The 17419-nt window shown below is 40.9% G+C and overlaps 1 protein-coding gene across 7 annotated transcripts in view; it reads right to left on the minus strand.

The window, feature by feature from the left end:
- The window catches only part of sdk2b (sidekick cell adhesion molecule 2b), a 251041-nt gene extending 234489 nt beyond the window's left edge, over positions 1-16552 (minus strand). For 3 of the 7 annotated variants that reach the window (XM_044179299.1, XM_044179293.1, XM_044179296.1), the window contains exon 1: positions 14061-16550. In XM_044179299.1, the coding sequence (XP_044035234.1) occupies positions 14061-14199 (139 nt within the window). In that variant the 5' untranslated portion in view covers positions 14200-16550. Of the gene's footprint in view, positions 1-13304; positions 13390-14060 lie in introns of those variants that run through there. The other 4 variants (XM_044179295.1, XM_044179292.1, XM_044179298.1 and 1 more) reach the window with 4 other exon arrangements.
- Between the last annotated feature and the right edge of the window lie 867 nt (positions 16553-17419).

Here is a 17419-nt window from a genome sequence, read left to right on the forward strand (position 1 = left end):
AAGGTAAAAAAAAAAATCCACCTACCAGCAACTTTAAAGTTTACAAATTAACATATTATATCTCGGTTGTTTATTTAATAACTTCCTAGAGTCTCTGCTGGTTGGATCAATCCAAGAAAATACACAAAACATTTGCAATAACACATTCTTGTTTGAATCCCATTTAAATATGCCTTTTGTATTAGTTTGCAGTTTAATTCAAGACTATGTAACTTTTGCACAGCAGTCACTGTGGTTAATAGTGAATGCTAAAATATAGTGTAACTGTACCACAAGTAGAGAAGAGTAATAAAGTCTGCAAACTGACTGACTAATGTCAGTTACACAGCAATATCTATCTAAAGTTTGAATTGGCTAACATTAGTCACCACAAGCTACCAGTCATACCAGAACAAGTAAGGCTAGCAGCAAAACCCCTGAGTGTATTCAGTTGAGAAAGTGTGCATTTTATCACTTATGAATTTAAACTTTTAATTTGTAAGAGAAGAATGTACTTCATTTTTCACAGCTCACATAGTCATCAATTACATTATGATTCTTTCAAACCCTTTTAAAATCTCATACTTATTGCATTTACCTGAAATATTTTTAAGTTAGTAGTTTAGGTAGGTAGTTTAAGTTTGACTACTTTTGTACGACAGGATTCTAAATTATTCAGTTCGATTAAATATATAAAAATATCAGTGATATTTTAGAAGACAGCACCTTTTCTATGTAGGACATGTATATAACAAAACCAACCATCAATCCATCTCGGTAAAATGGCAAAAAAAAAAAAAATCCCAAAAGTGTTCATTTAAAGCTTACAAAAAACAATCTAATGAAAAAAGTGTCACGCCAGGCAGCTCCAGTTACACACTTTCAGCTTTGCCGAAAACTCAAAGAAACAGCTTTTTCTGTTTATCAGTTTTCTCTGCCCCTGTAAGTGTGTTCCTTTTTTTCGTGGTCTGTAAAGACCGCTACAGCCTCATACAATCATTTCCTGGATCCCACAGGAGAAGAAAGAAACAGATGGGGAATGAAACAGTGCTGCTTGTCTGTGCTCAGTTCCATGGAGGAGAGTGTGTGTACATGCATGTGTGATGGATGTGTGTGAGGGGGATGTTAAGCATGCAACACTCTGCCTTTGTGTATATCTGTTTGTTTGTCTTTTTAGATAGTGTTAACAAAAATAAGCCCCATGGCATAAATAGCCATTTTACATGCAGCGTTGTATGTGTGTGTACGTGTGTTTGTGTGTGTGTGGACTAAGGGATAGTGAACCTATGAGTAGGTTGTATTGTATTCTACAACTTCCAGAAGGAATGAAAGAGGAAGTAATTGGCCATCATAGGAAACCTTTTCTTCAGTGTTGCAGTCCCACTGAAAAGCACCTCAACTAACAGACTGCAAACGTTTTAGTATCAACTGCATTTCTCTAACCCTCTGGTGTTTTTGTTTCTGTGCCCTAAAAGCCGCCAAGCTGTACAGTCTTCCATTTTTTTCCCTGTTAAAAGGGTTTTTTGGGGGGGAGTTTTTCCTCATTCAAATCGAGGATCTAAGGAGAGAGGGTGTTGTATGCTGTACAGATTGTAAAGCCCCTTGAGGCAAATTGTGATTTGTGATATTGGGCTATATAAATAAAATGTACTTGACACCTCTGAAAAGGCCTCTGTGACTGTATATTAATACCATACTTGAATCTTTTCTGTCTCAGTTGTAGAATTGACGTTATTCCTGTCACTTCTCAGAAATTGCCTGCATGATGTCATAAGTGATAGGTCTACCTATGCTAACCATTCCTAGAACACACTATGGATCTATGGAGCCCCATGTAGCTTGCCCTCAGTCAACGGCTGTGATCGGAATCACATACTAACATGCTATTCATACTAAGTATGACGTCAAATTGAGTATGTGGTGCATTCCGACTGCATAGTATGTAGATTTTGTGCCCGGATGCATTCCAGATTAGTAAAATTTAGAGTATGCAGTGTGAGCTTAAGTAGTGAGAGCTTTCATAATGACTGCGGTGTGATGCGTGCCACGTTCCAAAACCTAAAATTTCAGAACCACGTCATGCAGAGAATCAACACACTTGTTTCAGAGATTCAACACCTTTCAAGACTCTCTTTGAGCAATGCATGCTGGGATTTCTGCTGCATGCTGAGAAAATCTGAGAGGAAAAAAAAAAAAGCAGCTCAAAACAACCCAAAGCGGGAACTAAGAGAGGGTCAACCAATCATGTGTTCTCCAAGCAAATACAATCAATCAAGTTAAGGATTTTGCTATGTTTTGGTCATGACTCACATCTTTTAACAAAGAAATTCCCCTTTAGGGCAGAGTAAAAAAAACCCAACTATCTTTAGTTTGATTGTAATATTTGTTTATGACTTTGCATGTAAACATTGTGATGTGTCATACAATATAAACTCAGGATGACGCATGATTGGTTGATTGTCTGTTAGTTCCTGCTCATCTCCAGTCTTACCATCAGTGACCATGTCTGCTATAACACCCCCACACACCACCACCACCACCACAAGAAAAAAAACACAAACACTCATTAACTCCTTCATTTAAACATAGCCCACACACTAAGTATAAATATTTAAAAGACCAAGCTGGAATTTACATTATGACCATTTAATGCCATAGTAGTCAGTCACTGAAGTCAGTGGAGTGTTTAGCTTTTTAGAACTTTCATAACCAACTATTTTCTTTAGCTTATTTTACCATTGTCATCAAATCTTTTACAAAAGTTGTCTATATATATATATATATATATATATATATATATATATATATAAAAATGCTAGAAAAAAAGTATCAAAACTGAATTTTACTCTTTTATGGTGTTAAACAACATTAAACCACTACAATTATGGTTTGAGGTTTTATATTTTTATAACACTACCAATTCTCTGAGGATTCAATGACAGACAATGGTAAAATTATCCCTTTAAGTGGGCCCATTTCATGTAGACTCAAGTTGGGGAGGTAGGCAGTCTGGCTGGCTGTGATAAAGAGCAGCTCCAGAGTTCTGTCATTTTATGAGAGGTTTAAAGACTTCTGCCAGGAAGGAAGGAAGATTTAGAGACGGTAGTGGTGCTGGCCAATCCACTGGGCTGTCTACACTTCTTTGGTAACTGGTGTATATTGTCTTCTAAAATGGCATTAAAGAGGTAGAAGCCCATTCCACCAGACAGCTGAGCCGTTTGAAAAACAGCCACACAAATGTAAGCTATAGTTGAGTAAAAGGTCTCTGACATCTGTGCCTCCAAATCTGTCGCCACCTTTTAACTGTCGCATAATGGGTGCGGTGATGTACTGCATCCCTTGCTCTGTACTTAAGCGTTACCTATTGCTCTACAGTAACAATAGGCCCCCTTCTCCTTAATATGCCACTCTCCTACTAGGGTATAATTTGACAGTTCTTTTTTTACAAGCCCCCCACTTATTCCACACAACACTACTTTGCCTGCAGGTGAAACCTTTACACAGAAAGAGAAAATGAAGGGTATGGAAAAATAAGAGGTGGGGGTTGGAGGGAAAACTGCCCCCTTGAACACAGCAATTAATCAATTAGCTGAAGCGAATCAATACTCCCCGCCCAGCTTGGCAGGCTGACAGCACTCAGGTGTAATTAAAATTGTAACTATTGACAAATCAAGATGGATGGAGCACTTCCTGCCTGTTCTGCTCAGCTCTGAGAGAGTGATTATCTCTGTGTGACTAATACACATCGGGGACAGAAATGTGAAGGTGTACATGTTTGTGTGAGCGAGTGTTGCATCCACGGTTGTGTGCAAGGTGCAAGCAAAGCTACCTATTAGTGTGCTTGAGTTTAGGTCAAGTGCAAGTAATGCTGAGGGTCAAAGCCCTGCGTCCAAACATTCATCTCGCTCTGTCACCTTCCATTATCATCAGGTCATTCTCATTGAGTAGACTGTTAAGAGTGTTAAGTGTCTTGGTCATGTGTGAAGTGCATCCAAGCAAATGGTAATCAAGATGTTAATCTAACAAATCTACATTTGGGTAACTGTAAGTGTAAAGTGTAAAAAAGAGCTATGAACATATGCCTTTCTTTCAATGTGAGCAATGTTCTTCTACCTCTCAGAGTCATAGATAAAGTAGGAATCTCAATTAGCAGGTGATAGCAGATCATAAGTGTCTAAGCAGATACCAATAGGGAATATAGATGTGGTGATGGAGGAGCAACTGGCTAAGGAAGCGAGCAGGAGCTTGTCAAGTGAGAAAAATAACTAAAGTTTCAAATTTGATTAGACTCCAGTTAATTGGCAATGCTGCTATCACCTTCTTTCTTTTCTTTCTGCATCTCTCCCTCTCTGTGTCACTCTCCTCACATAAGTAGACATTTGTGAAGTACATCTGCTAACAAAAAAATCATTTGAACAGTGCTTGGTGTTTACATGGTGTTTGGCAGGAGTCAAAAGGAACTCTTCAAAAGCAATATCATAGGCGTCCATGATCAATGTGCAAATACCAACAGAGAACAATCTTTTTTTGGAGACGTGAGACGTGTTCTATCGAGGGAACCATGCCTTAAATCTCTCGAGACTGGCCCTTGAGCTTGACAAAAAAAAAGGAAAATAAGAACATGTTTCAGAAATTTAAATGAGAACAGCTTTCAAAGCAGCGCCAGGGAGCAGTCATTTATTATATTGTTAAAAGAGGAGGAAATATTGGCCTCACACAGTTGATGCACTAAAAAGACATCTCATTATTACATTCTTCCGTTTGTAGCTCACATTCATTCTTTGTCTAATTACACAAAGACACTGACTATCTAACAACTGCAGGGAAAGAGATGTGTCATTTAGTATATCCTTCTTTAAAAGCTCTAGAAAAGAAAGCCAGTAATTGCCAGTCATATGAAATATTCAAACAGTGCCTCATGTGCTGTCTACTCTACTGACAAGTGCAAAAATGGGGCTGGAAAACTGAGAAATCCACCTAGAATTCTCCTCACAGTATTCAACCTATCGGATGTCTTAACAGAGTCCAACAAATGGTGCATCTAAACCGTAATGCAGACAACATGACTTTTTTCCGCAATTTGCCTGTCCTAGACAAATTTTGATTTGTCTGGAACAGGACAGGTAAGATCTGAGACAAAAATTTGTAGAGTTGAGTCTTATAGAGTATATTTCTCTGATTCCGGTGCACGATCACGAATGCATCACAGACCCTATGCTTTGGACAGGTTTTGCAATCAAATGCAGCCAATTGATAAAAAAGACTGTGTACACATGAAGGCTGGCAGATAAAAGGTATAGGATGCTGAGGTGTAAAGGATTTCAGCAGACATCACATTTGATGCAACTACCTTACCTGGGGAATTAGAGAGAGAGCCTTCTGTATCGAATGTTAAGGCGCCGTCATGCATAAATATATTCAAATGTCATTACACAACTGAATCTTCCCTCATCAAAAGAAATCTAAAACATAGCCTCAGAAAATAGAAAGCCCATTCAAACCCAAATGAATAAACATACTCATTCATTCTATAATGTGTGAGTAATAACTTATTACAGCAAAGTTATCCTCTGAATGCATCTGGAAGCAGAAAAAGTCTCATGTTCTAATAGTTCTCTTCATTCCACATTATTATTATGTAAAGCATAAAAATGTGTTCTCTCATCAAATCAAAGCACACCACAAATCAAAGTTAAGGCAATTACAATCTTATTCCACCCTTTCAAATGGCAACAGCTGTTTCCCTTGGTCAAAATTGCAGTGTAATTGCACACGGTAGCATATGGTTATGGCTGATTAATCCAACTGGGGGTGAAGGCCCCATTATTCCTGCATGGGATGGGTAAATAGGCAGCGGAAGTGCTGGATAGATGGGTAATGGGATGCCGAAAAAATGGAATGGACCTTTGATGAGATGTCTGTTAAAGATGCCGTGATTGTCAGAATCGATCAGGCCCTCTACCATCCCTATCTAAGCCATTAAATTGATTTGCTTGTCATCCGACTTCTTCAAGAGAGAATCATGCCAGTGCTACCAAACTATGCAGAAAAGAGGAGCAATTTAGGCTGAATCCATTTTCATTCACAAAATATATGGCTGTGGGCATTTTCAATTTAATGCCCTTTCATGAACTCCATGAACTACAGTAGAGTTGCAGGTCCCCCCCCCCCCCCATCTTTTTGTTCATCCAGCACTGCAGGGAGATCATTATAGCCCCAGGGGAGCCCAGTGTGTGGCAGCATGTCAGGGACGCGATGATAGCTAAAGGACTGCTTACTGCCCACTTGTACCAGACCCACACCCACAAGCACACACACACTTATATATGCAAACACATTCACAGTTCACCTGCAGACACACACACACACACACACACACACACACACACACACATTCACACAAAACACATCCCCCATGGAACAGCAATTATAGGGTTCAGAGGTGGCTTCCCAAGCCCCCAGCCAATATGAGTGCATTTCTATTATAAACACACATAGATCCGCATGAGTGAGTTAGGTATGGGGGCCTCCTGAAGCTAGTGTCACTCTACGGTCCATGCTCATTTCCATCTAGCCAGACGAGGGGTGATGCTGGTAAACAAGCCTTGACTCTGGCTCCCCCCTGCCTGTCACTGCATGCATAATGGCCCTCTTAAAGAGTGAGGGAAAAGTTCAAGTCCATAATCACATCTGTACCTCTAGCTTATTATTTTTTAGAGGTCATTTTGGAGCCCACTTTGAAGGACATAAGTAGGAGCAGATGATGCTCACTACTAGGCACTGTGCATCTGAATCTGATGTGTGGTATAAAAGTGCAGAGGGCCTCCAGGTGCTAATATGGGAGTGCAGAACCGTGGGTTGACTTGGCTCAGCAGATATGGAAACACAGGATACGCTTTCACCACAGTGATATTGTGGAATACCCTACTGTAAATCCTTCAATCCATTCTCAGCACAAAACCTTGTTCAGGCCAAAGCTTTATTGTTGCAACTCACACATAGTAGATCGAAAGCAGCAGCAGCTTCAAAAGAAAAACGCTGTATTGCTTTTACTGAAAATCCAAGTACAATGCATATGTAAGCTATCAGTGTTCTTCTTACTGTTCATCTAAGGGGAAATACTACCACCTGTAATACAGGTGCAAAAACACACATGCTTAGCCTTTACAAATACATTCTTCAAACCACCTCCATAAATGTAAGACCTACATGAAAACATGTACTCACAAACACAAGCAGTCAGAGCAATAATTCCTCAGCAAGTAGTCCATCTTGTCCAAGTGCATAGCAGAATGATCAAAGGATCTTTTTAAGACTATGTCAGAGAATAAAGACAATCAACAACACCGGTATAATCCACTTCAGTCAGAGCCCCAATTAGGATATATAGCTGAACACTTATAATTAGACTGCCACTACTAAAGCCAAAAGGGAGACAATTGGTCTCTCTGTTTTTATTGACAAGAACTCCAACAGGTCATTTAACACTGACCCTTGTCAATCTGAGTGTACAGTGAAAATTCCTAGCTGGCCTCTTTTCCCAGTCCGCCCAGTAGTGTGAACAGAACCTAAATGAATAACCATGCAAAGACAAATAGGACAGCCCTGGCAAACACTAACCAGACTCCTTTGTGTCATATTCCAGACAGCGGGCAAGATGGCAGGGGATTAAAAAGAGACTATTTGTGAATAAGGCTGCTACATCGTTGCCTCAGCTCAAAAGTTCTTGTTCTGGTCAAACTGTCTGGGCTGCACAGTGCTTAGAAGAGAGAAGAAATAGTACAATCCTAAATCTTTTTCTTTTCAATCCAATAGTCACTTTTGGGGTTACATAACTGGTGTTTCAAAGAGTAGGACTGGCTGAAATTTTAGGATTAAAGTTCTTAGAATGTACTCCATGAGATGAGAGAGGAAAATGAAAAGTGGCTGGCAAGCCAACGAGGGAATTTGGAGGCAAATGCGGTCACTGAACAGATAGCTGTGAAATGGCATTGATTATGCCGCACCATTGTCACCGAGAAGCACCCTCTGAGGAGCGAGCCATTGCTGGTGGCACCATTTTTATGTCATCTTGCCCAAGTTAGGCTGACCTTATATTTGCCTGCTGCATTAAAGTACATATGCCAGAGTGGGATTTTAGAGCCACAAAATCCAAAGTCCTTCCAAAAATCATGCAGATCCTAAAACAGTAGCTTTTGAGTGCGTTAGAGGGAATGTTTTTAAGCCTTTTATGTTTGTCTGCATCAATACATGAAGTTGTTCATAGTATAGAGCCATGTTATTTTCTTTCTAGTTTGTGTAGGTCTGGAGTCACAGCTACAAGGGTATAACCAGTCTGTCAGTGCTAACATTGGCATGGTGTTAGCATGTGCCAACTGGCATTCAGACCAAAATTAGCCTGGCATTAAAACAATGCAAGGGGCTGCATTGGTGGGGGTCAGTTGGGGTGTGTTGCTTCAGGTACCGGTGAGACATGAAATACAGTCCAGGAATTCCAGTTGAGGTAACTGATCCACAAATTTGAAGGCTTCTTGGATGCCAAAGAACTGCAAAACTAATACTGATAATATATATATATATATATATATATGTACATTTATAATTACAGAGCCATGACTCCTTCTAGCTAAACCACTCATTTAAGAGGTCACCAAAAGGAAGTTTGTGTGTTTGCCTGTTTACATTTGCAATGAGCGCAAACCAGGTAGCTTTGATTACAGCAGAATTTATTCAGGCATTCTAACAAGGTGCCTTTTTGGTACCTTAAATATAAAGGATTATCCAATATAATCAGATGACTTGAATAATGTCAAGCAGCATACTAAATGCTGGAAAATTTGTGAGTTTGGCAGGATGTTGCAACGTGGATTAAACCTTGATAAAGCTCGAGACAAAGATGCTTGACACATATTCACACATCTCCATACTTCCCTCCCTTCCCTCCTCACACATTTACATGGCTGCACAAAAGGAGGCATCTTCACACAGTGAGAATGAGGACACAGCGGGCCCCGACAGAAGTTGTTGAAGCTCTAAAGATGCAATGATGACACTTTCTTGTCACATATATTCATATTAATAATGAACAAAGGAGTCTTTTATACAAATAAAAATGACGCTGCTATCCATACACAGTGATGCAGACTTTAAGTTCTTTTCTGGGGTTTTTTGGGGAGTATTTCAACACAGATGTCAGAATAATAATAGAACATACCTATAGTAATAACAAGCAGAGTGTATTGACAATTATGAGTATACATTCCTATTACTGTAGGCAGGTCTGTTTATCCAGGGGAGGGAGTGAGAAAAGTGCTGAGCTGTGTTTATGGCCATAACGACCAATGACCAAGTTCACTGATGGGGTGTTTCAAATTCATTCAAATCATACGCCTTTGGCCACAGCCTAAATAACAGTGCTAAATAGGGAATGTGCTGTCCAGTATCACTGTGGATAAAAAGCATATACTATAAGGAATGTGTACGTTCATGTGCGCATATATTTGCGTATCTAAATAAGAATGTCACTGAAAATCTGTCAGTGTGTCACCACTCTCCTCCACTTCTCTCCTTCTCTTTCTCCTCTCAGTCATATAATGATGCCTTTGTCAAGTGACCCTTATGTTCTCTGAGTAACTGTGGTTTAATATGTGCTCACTCTCATTAAAGTAACTTTATTTTAGGTTTAATTTGCAAATAAGGTTAACGGCTGACTCAAGCAAGAAACTAAACCTAAGTTTACTTTCTTATACTTAGATGTTTTACCAGTGAACAATGTGTACTGTGGGTTTATTTGTATTTCTGTGTGTTTTAATATGTAAGCCATATTTCTGCGCACGTGAAATAAAAAATCTAATTAGAACAAGAGCATGCTACTTGTTCTAATTTTATTACAGCGCATGTGTAGAAATATAACAAAACTCTTAGAGTCCCGCCGACCGAATCTTTACCTCTTGGTTATTAGGAAGTGGGGCCTAGATCAATAAAAACAGCCCCACTTGCAAAAACTCTGGAAGTGCTTTCTAGAGAGGAAAAGCAAAAGGTCTTTCAGTCACGCCTCTCTCTTGGACTTACCACTACCAGAGACCTTGGGTGGGAAGTTTTGTTTTATTGAACGTAGCACATTGAAACTCTAGACATCCCTCTGAGAAATCTATGACTGGACTTTGACCATGAGTTTCCTTGCCAGCCCTGAATACTAAAAGTGATATGTTGTGACCTTTTGCCAAAGCACTGGCTGCAGGGATCTAGGACAGCCTCACTTTTTCCCTCCTTTTTGCTAATTATTTCACAGGGCACAGCTGCTACAAGGAAACAGAGATCTCCAGTCTGTCAATTAAGATGTGTGACAAATCAGGGCATTTGTAGTCTGGAGACATTCTCTCAACCCCACTGTCTCCACATATCACTTACGCGACAATCAGTTCTTGTTCTACGGTTTACCTCATTTCAGCTTTGGCCAAATCAGTTTCAAATAACCCTAAAAAGAACACTTGCCTGCTGCCTAGTAAAAGGGGTGACTCATATCAAAGATCAAAGGTGGATTTGATCAATAATCTTGATTTTAAGTGTCCCTTCATCTAAATACAGTGCTTCAGATGTCTGCTGTCTGTGTTATACCTCCATGGGATTGGAGATCTATGGCTTCTCAAGGTCTCAAGTATACACCAACACACACACACACACACACACACACACGTACACAACATCTTGATAGCACAAGTGCCTGACCATTCAGTGGAGAAGAGGAGTCATATCAAGGAAAAGCAGCAAGGAAAAGATAAAAGCACTGGAATCACAAAAGTCTAATATTGCCACATGCAACTGCAGCTCCCACCGCTTCATCTGAGAGCCATTGACGAGTTCACTGAAAATGTCCGCTGCACATCTATGATTATGTGCCCTATTTTGTCACCTGTAATAAGAATGCTTCCAATTTTACTTCCTTCTGCAGTCAAGAGGTGCTCCCAAACTCTATGCATTTCATTCCAGCCATACAATTTCAATCCAATCACCTAACAGATTTAAAATGGAGGTGACATCCTTGACTTCTATAACTGTGTCAAGGTCCATGTCCAATACAGTAAGTTAAAAACACTTTAAACATGTTGTGCATCCTTGCCAGACAACAACATGAAATAGCTGATTTCTATGCCAGCAGGGTCCCAGCAGTCCCCCACACTGTCATAACCATTCTTATGGATGTTAATCTGAGTGCCACGCCTCTGACAGAATGAAGTCCTCAACTCCCTCTAAAGCTCTTAAAGTGGAGCTGTAGCCAGTCAGGCTAATCTGCAGACCTTGAGTGATGCAGAAGTATGTATGCCAAACATGACATTCCAATAGAGTCCTCCCCCACTGCTCCGAGCTCCAAAATAGAAGTGTTAGAAACGACAAAACCAGCAGGCGAGCCCAGCATTGTCTCGGCATGACCTCAGTGAATGAATGGAAGTGAACAGTGGGACAGAACAGACAGCTCCTATAACTGTCACTTTAAATAAAATATCCAGGATTGGGAGGACGGCCTGTTTTTTTGTTTTTTTTTACATGATTTAAGGAAGACCCAAGAGTGTGCTTATGTGTCAGCTACCAAAAATAGGCTGTTAAACTGTTACAGGGCCTTCAATTGAAATGCAGAATGCTTTTAGATAAGAACATCAAAACTATTGACAGACCAAGTGTACATTTTCTAGCCATCAGTCAGGTGCTGATGCATATTTATTAACACTGAAACTTTTTTCTTTTTCTTGCTGTGCACAATGATGATGAATGACAATATACAAGAACTGAAAATTATCTGCTCAGTAAGCCTTACAGCAAGTCGTCATAGCACTTTGGTCTGATGAGGGCCGTTCTCCCGTCGTTAAAAAGCTGTTTCAGTAGACTGGTCATTAAAATGTGGCAAGCAGTGGCTGACATGTCCATCCAGAGGCATGCTACTCGCCTCATCATGTTCTTTAATCATCGCATGGAAAGAGAGCAGCCCACACTGGGGTCACTTTCAACAAGCCACACTCAGAACGGTCTGAAGAGAGTCCAATTAAATCCTACATTTTCTGACCCAGGAGCAACTACGTAATGAAATCTGAGGGCCACTGCTGGATGGACTGAGCAGCAAGATATTGCGAGTGACTGGCAGTCTTCATCCCCAACTTCCACACATACACAGTCACTTGCATGCATATTACTTTATGCAGCCATGCACATCCAAAAAAAACAGGCAAGGCCTTCTCCCACTGCTGTAAATAATGTGCTCTTATTTAACTTGCTTGGATAAATAAGCATTAAGAAAGAAAGAGAGTGGATGGGGAACAAGCATCCAGAATCAGATACAGACCGCAGGGAGAGATACAGTTATAGAGAGAGAGGAGGAAGCAACAATGTCAGGATTCTTAATCCCTAGGACACACAAGTTATCAATCTCCTGTAAATGTCAGGCACTAGGATATGCCCTCATGAATGATGGATATCTGCCTTGTTTGTCTTTTTCATCTTCTCTACATTGTATTATTGAGTGAGCGCCACCGAGGGCTTACAGTCTATCTAGAGAGGTAATACTCCCTCCTTACAGTGGCAGCGATACCTGAATCCCAATTACCCAAGTGGAGAGGGTGTAGCAGAGGAAACCAAGGAGCAAAAGTACTTTTTTTATCACGTGTCACCATGCCAATGTCAGTGTCACCCAAAGTAGATACCTTCAAACATGTGAATGCAAGATTTGGACAAATGTATTGTGAATATGTCTAAATTTGAGGTTTTCAAACTTAATGATTACACATGGGGCAGAGGACAACCTTTGATCAAGATCATCATCCTTTAATTATTTTCCATTGCCTTACTTCAACATTGATTGAGGTAGCAATTCAACTGTACCTTGCTGAGAAGCACCCTTATGGACTCATGGTGCTAACTACAGACCCCACTCTGGTCTAAATGTATGGTAAAAATGTCTGGAAGTGAAACTTCTGTGCTTTGTCTCTTTGCAATATGCCTTCAACAGACATTCATTTCCCAGAGCAACTTCTTTTGTCTTAAAAAAAGACAGTCATTAATGATAACATCATTCTGAAAGAAATAGTCTACTGTACAAATACCACATGCCAACACCCTACAGGGATATAATAAAAGGAAAAATAAAAGGAAGAAGGCCTGCGGTTACAGTAGACTCTCTGTTGGGCACCAGAGACACACTCCAAGTCTCCACAGGAATATTACAGGGATCTTGTGGGATTATTGCGCTGAGAATGTGAGTCGTATTCCAGCTCAAGCAACTACTGTGAAAACGGAAAAAACGGAAAACAAATGATAAAGAAAAAACACATTGTCACCTTTTCCAGTCCCTGCAAACTGCAACACTTGGTTGTTGCTCCCCTCGTGCTCACGGGAAACAGGCTGCATAATTCAGAGAACCAATTAATTTTCAACATTTAATGCTGTACGTGCAGGCTCGCATTAGTCGCTGCATATCAATGTATCTGTTTATTTACGGCGCCTGTTTGCCGCGCAGAGTTTAATTTCCGAGGGAGAGGGCTGATTAATTCATTAGAACTTATTAATCAGATTACCATTTTTAACAGCTGGGCTTCTAATGACATATTCATATGTTCAAACTAGAAAATTCATTTACGGTTTCTAAACATTATAGCAGCTGCAAAGAAAATGCTGGGTCTTAATAATAAACTTAATTAAAACCTGAACATCCCCAAATGTATCAATCACATTGTATATGCTACAGACACCTCAAGCATGATCAGAACTTAATAAAGTTCAGATTAAGGTGAAGTCCGGAGCTATGAGGAACAGATGTGGAAAGAGTCACACTGAAATGTTTAATCAAGGAAATAGCAGCAGAGTGAGTCACTAGCCTGCAATTAAGACAGAGAGTTTGTGTGTCACAGTGATGTGTAGCCTAATGAGAAAATTATAGGCTAGGTGCAAAAGGCAATGAATAATAAACACATCAAAGATCCGATCCCACTAGAACGGAAACGCTACCACATGAGCATCCAACATAGCAGGGGAGCTACGGACACTTATCGGCCTGTGTGATGACTAATCGGCCCCGTGCCCCGTGTCCCTCTTACCTTGAGCTTGTGTTGAGTGTATGAGTAAGGAAAAAAATAAAATCCATGTGGCGCGCCACATCGATCTGCTCCAGGAGTCCTCAAACATGGTCCCAAACCGGGCAGACTGGACAACAAGTGCCCGGTGAGCTGGAAGCATGCTACTGTGTCCGATCCCGGTGTGGTTCTGCTGTTGTCCGCCTGCTGTCGGGTCTCTCTCTCTGGGAACCTGCGGTCACTCGAGCCGGGCAGAGCGCACCAGTCTGAGAGCGCAAAACCGAGCCGCTGCTGCAGCCTATCGCGACTGGAGAAATTCGGTCAAAGAGAGTCTATATTTGTTTTACAGTTCAAATTATCTCTAGTTCCACAGGCCCCGTAGGATAGTAAGATATTTTCCTATTAGTGCCGAAGCAGTCTTAGTTGATTTCTTTGAAGTACTGGATGCAACTCAGTCAGATGAATCCAGGTTAAGTCCAAATACAGTCCAATTCTCGCTGCACCTGTAAGAAGGCAAGCTGCACATCATACTTTTTCAACGACACTTCTTGCGTCCTTGAGATGCTGTTTTCTTCTTTTTCTGCCTCTTTCTTTAAACTTCACCCTCGTTGTCCGCAACCGAGTGGTTACAGTTTTTTTTTTTCCAAAAAGCGGAGAGACTTTTACTCGAATCCTCTCCACAGAGCACTGTCAAGGTCGGCCATTCAGTTTGACAGCAGCACTGAGAAGAAGTTCAGCAGCTCAGAGAGCAGAGAATGACGGCAGAGGGGGGAGAAACTTGTCCGCAGTCACACTGTCATGGTCGGAGCCTGCCATGGAGGAGAGCCCGGCTGCCGGTGTGCGTCGGATGAGGACGAGTCCCGGGTTCTTTATGAGGAAACATTAGGATTTGATGTGCTGGGAGCGCAGCGCAGGTTGCCACCATGCGGCCAAGCGCAAAAACACACTCCTCGTTACAATACAGCCAAGCACAAGATTTCCAGGAGAGGATTTTATTGCTTTCCACATCTCAGAAAGGTGGAATGAATATAGTCCTTTGTTAAAATGATTTAAGGAACACGTGCTCTGCTTGTGTTGCCAGGGTTTGGAGTGGAGTGGTGCTTAGGCCTGAGGAGAAATCATTGTAATATTTCTGTGGGGATTTATAATATGTCTGAGTTTATTGACCTTCTAGTATTTTTTATCCCCCATTGCATCATTATAGGGATTTGTATTTTGGCAGCATTTTAATGCTTTCAGCAATGATACTCTGTGTTAGTGTAGCACCCTTCTAAGCATGGTTGTATTGTTCGTTTCTGTTTTTTGGTTGAGGCTGTGGAATGTAATTCCCAACACTGTTTGAGGTGCATGATATGAATAGAAAAAGACACAAATGGCTGTGCTAAGTCTTTGCACAGCCAGGACTGAAACTGCTGCATGTTATCTTGTCAGTGTTCTGCCTGTGTCGGAGAAGAAGGGGCACAGGGAGAAGGAGAGGGTGAGAAAAGAATGAGTGGAGGACAGAAGGAGTTAGAGCAAAGAGAAATTGGGGGGGGGGTGTTAAAGAGTGACTGTGCAAATGCTGATTCCAAAATGACAGTATCAGTAAAGTAGAGGCTGACAGAGAGAATGAGAGAGCATGACAGAGCAAATGTTCCTGTCTTGAAAATGACAGTGCCTTGCCAGGAGAAAGCAGGTGTGCTTAATGTTTGTAATGTTTTTTGCGAATGGCGAGTCCCATCTAAGCCACCACAGGGCAGCAAGGAAATAATGCACCATGGTAATAGCTTCTGTTGTTTCTCAGCATGATTTTCAGGCTCCTGTTGGCTTTCTCCCTCTTATCCAAAAATGTGATACCTTGCACAAAAGTTAATAATAGGAGAGTTAACATCAGGAAAACCAAGACAGAGTGCTTCCTCGGCCACCCCCAGGGCTGCTCAGGGACCCGATTTTGATTTTTCAAAGTACTTACTGCCACTGAACTCAGCAAGAAGGTAATTTAGAAAATCCCTGGACATAGTATTTTCAGCCACAGCTCTCTGCACACACAAGTGGCAAAGCCATTTGTTTGTGTGGCTTTTTTTCTTGGCAGATGCCAACTCCGCCAGGTGTTAGCCATTGGTGTTGTTGAGCAATGGCTAGCTGTGATCACAGGTGCTAAAGCAGCTTACTGCAAGCTGTATTCACTTCAGTCTGAGACACTCTTTTTATCCAGGCCTAGAATTAACCACACAACTAGTAATGACGATTCAGAGTTTTCTGCAGCAGACTGCAATTATTTCAAGTTATTCTGACATTTGCCCTGGGCATCCATATTTAATACCTTAAACCACACCGTTGGATGCCATTTTTGGCACAGCGGAGGAGACAGAAAGGATGGCAAAGAAATCTGGAAGTAATTGGAGAAAACACATGTACTTTGCCCTTAAAGGACTATGCCAGCGTGTTTGCAAGTTTTAGCTCTCTAAGTTCAAATAACATATATTTCATTTTGCTGTCCATCTGCAAATTTATGCTGTACAGGTTTAGATTTTTTTATGTGTTTTTAACATTGTTCCTGGCAGCCATTGGTTTCCATTCATTTCTGTATGAAATTAAAATAAGTCACTGCAAACTTGCAAGTTTCAAGAGTCTGTTAATACATTTTGATACATGAAAAGAGTTGAAATCACCAGCTGTTTGGATTGGTAGAAACTGGAGATTTCAGAGATGTCTGCAGAATGGTTAGCTGTGATTTAAAGTAAACAATTTGGAGTAAAATGACTAAAACCTGAAAAAAACACTTGTATGGTCATTCAAGCAAAAAATGTGATTAATGTATATGCTGCCGTTATCACCGCACTCTGAAAACCACTCTCACTATTACTAACGAAAACCCATGTCCACACCTTCCCAAACAGCATGATTTTCAGTCCGACTCTTCTTATTGACTGAATCGTCAGCCATGAAGCGCAGCACTGACAATAAAATTTAGCTCTCATTTCATTTCTATCAACAAAGTAAAAGAAGCACTCAGAGATAAAACTCGCCGCTTTTTGAGGCCTTGTAGAAGAGCAACAGACAGGAAGAGAGGAGAGGAGGAGAGGCATCTGTGAACAACAAAGGGATCAGTGTTTGAAATCATCTGAGATACGCTCGGACCAAAACCCCGATCAACAGCTTGGATCCTCACCTCGGTTTGGTTGTGAGGATTTCACCTGAGATAAGGTAAGATCACGAACACACACAGAGACACATAAACATGCCAAAAGCAAAATAATATCAGAGAAATGGTCTACTGGCTGCCCAGATTGAAAGACGGAGGTCAGAACTCCAAGAGGAAGAAAGGCCTGAGGGAAGACTCTTGAGTGCTTCAGAGAGATCTGTGAAGCTCTCCTCCTCCACACACACACACCCATCACTCT

The sequence above is a fragment of the Siniperca chuatsi genome, linkage group LG20 (assembly GCF_020085105.1).
Source record: "Siniperca chuatsi isolate FFG_IHB_CAS linkage group LG20, ASM2008510v1, whole genome shotgun sequence".
NCBI classification, from domain to species: domain Eukaryota; kingdom Metazoa; phylum Chordata; class Actinopteri; order Centrarchiformes; family Sinipercidae; genus Siniperca; species Siniperca chuatsi.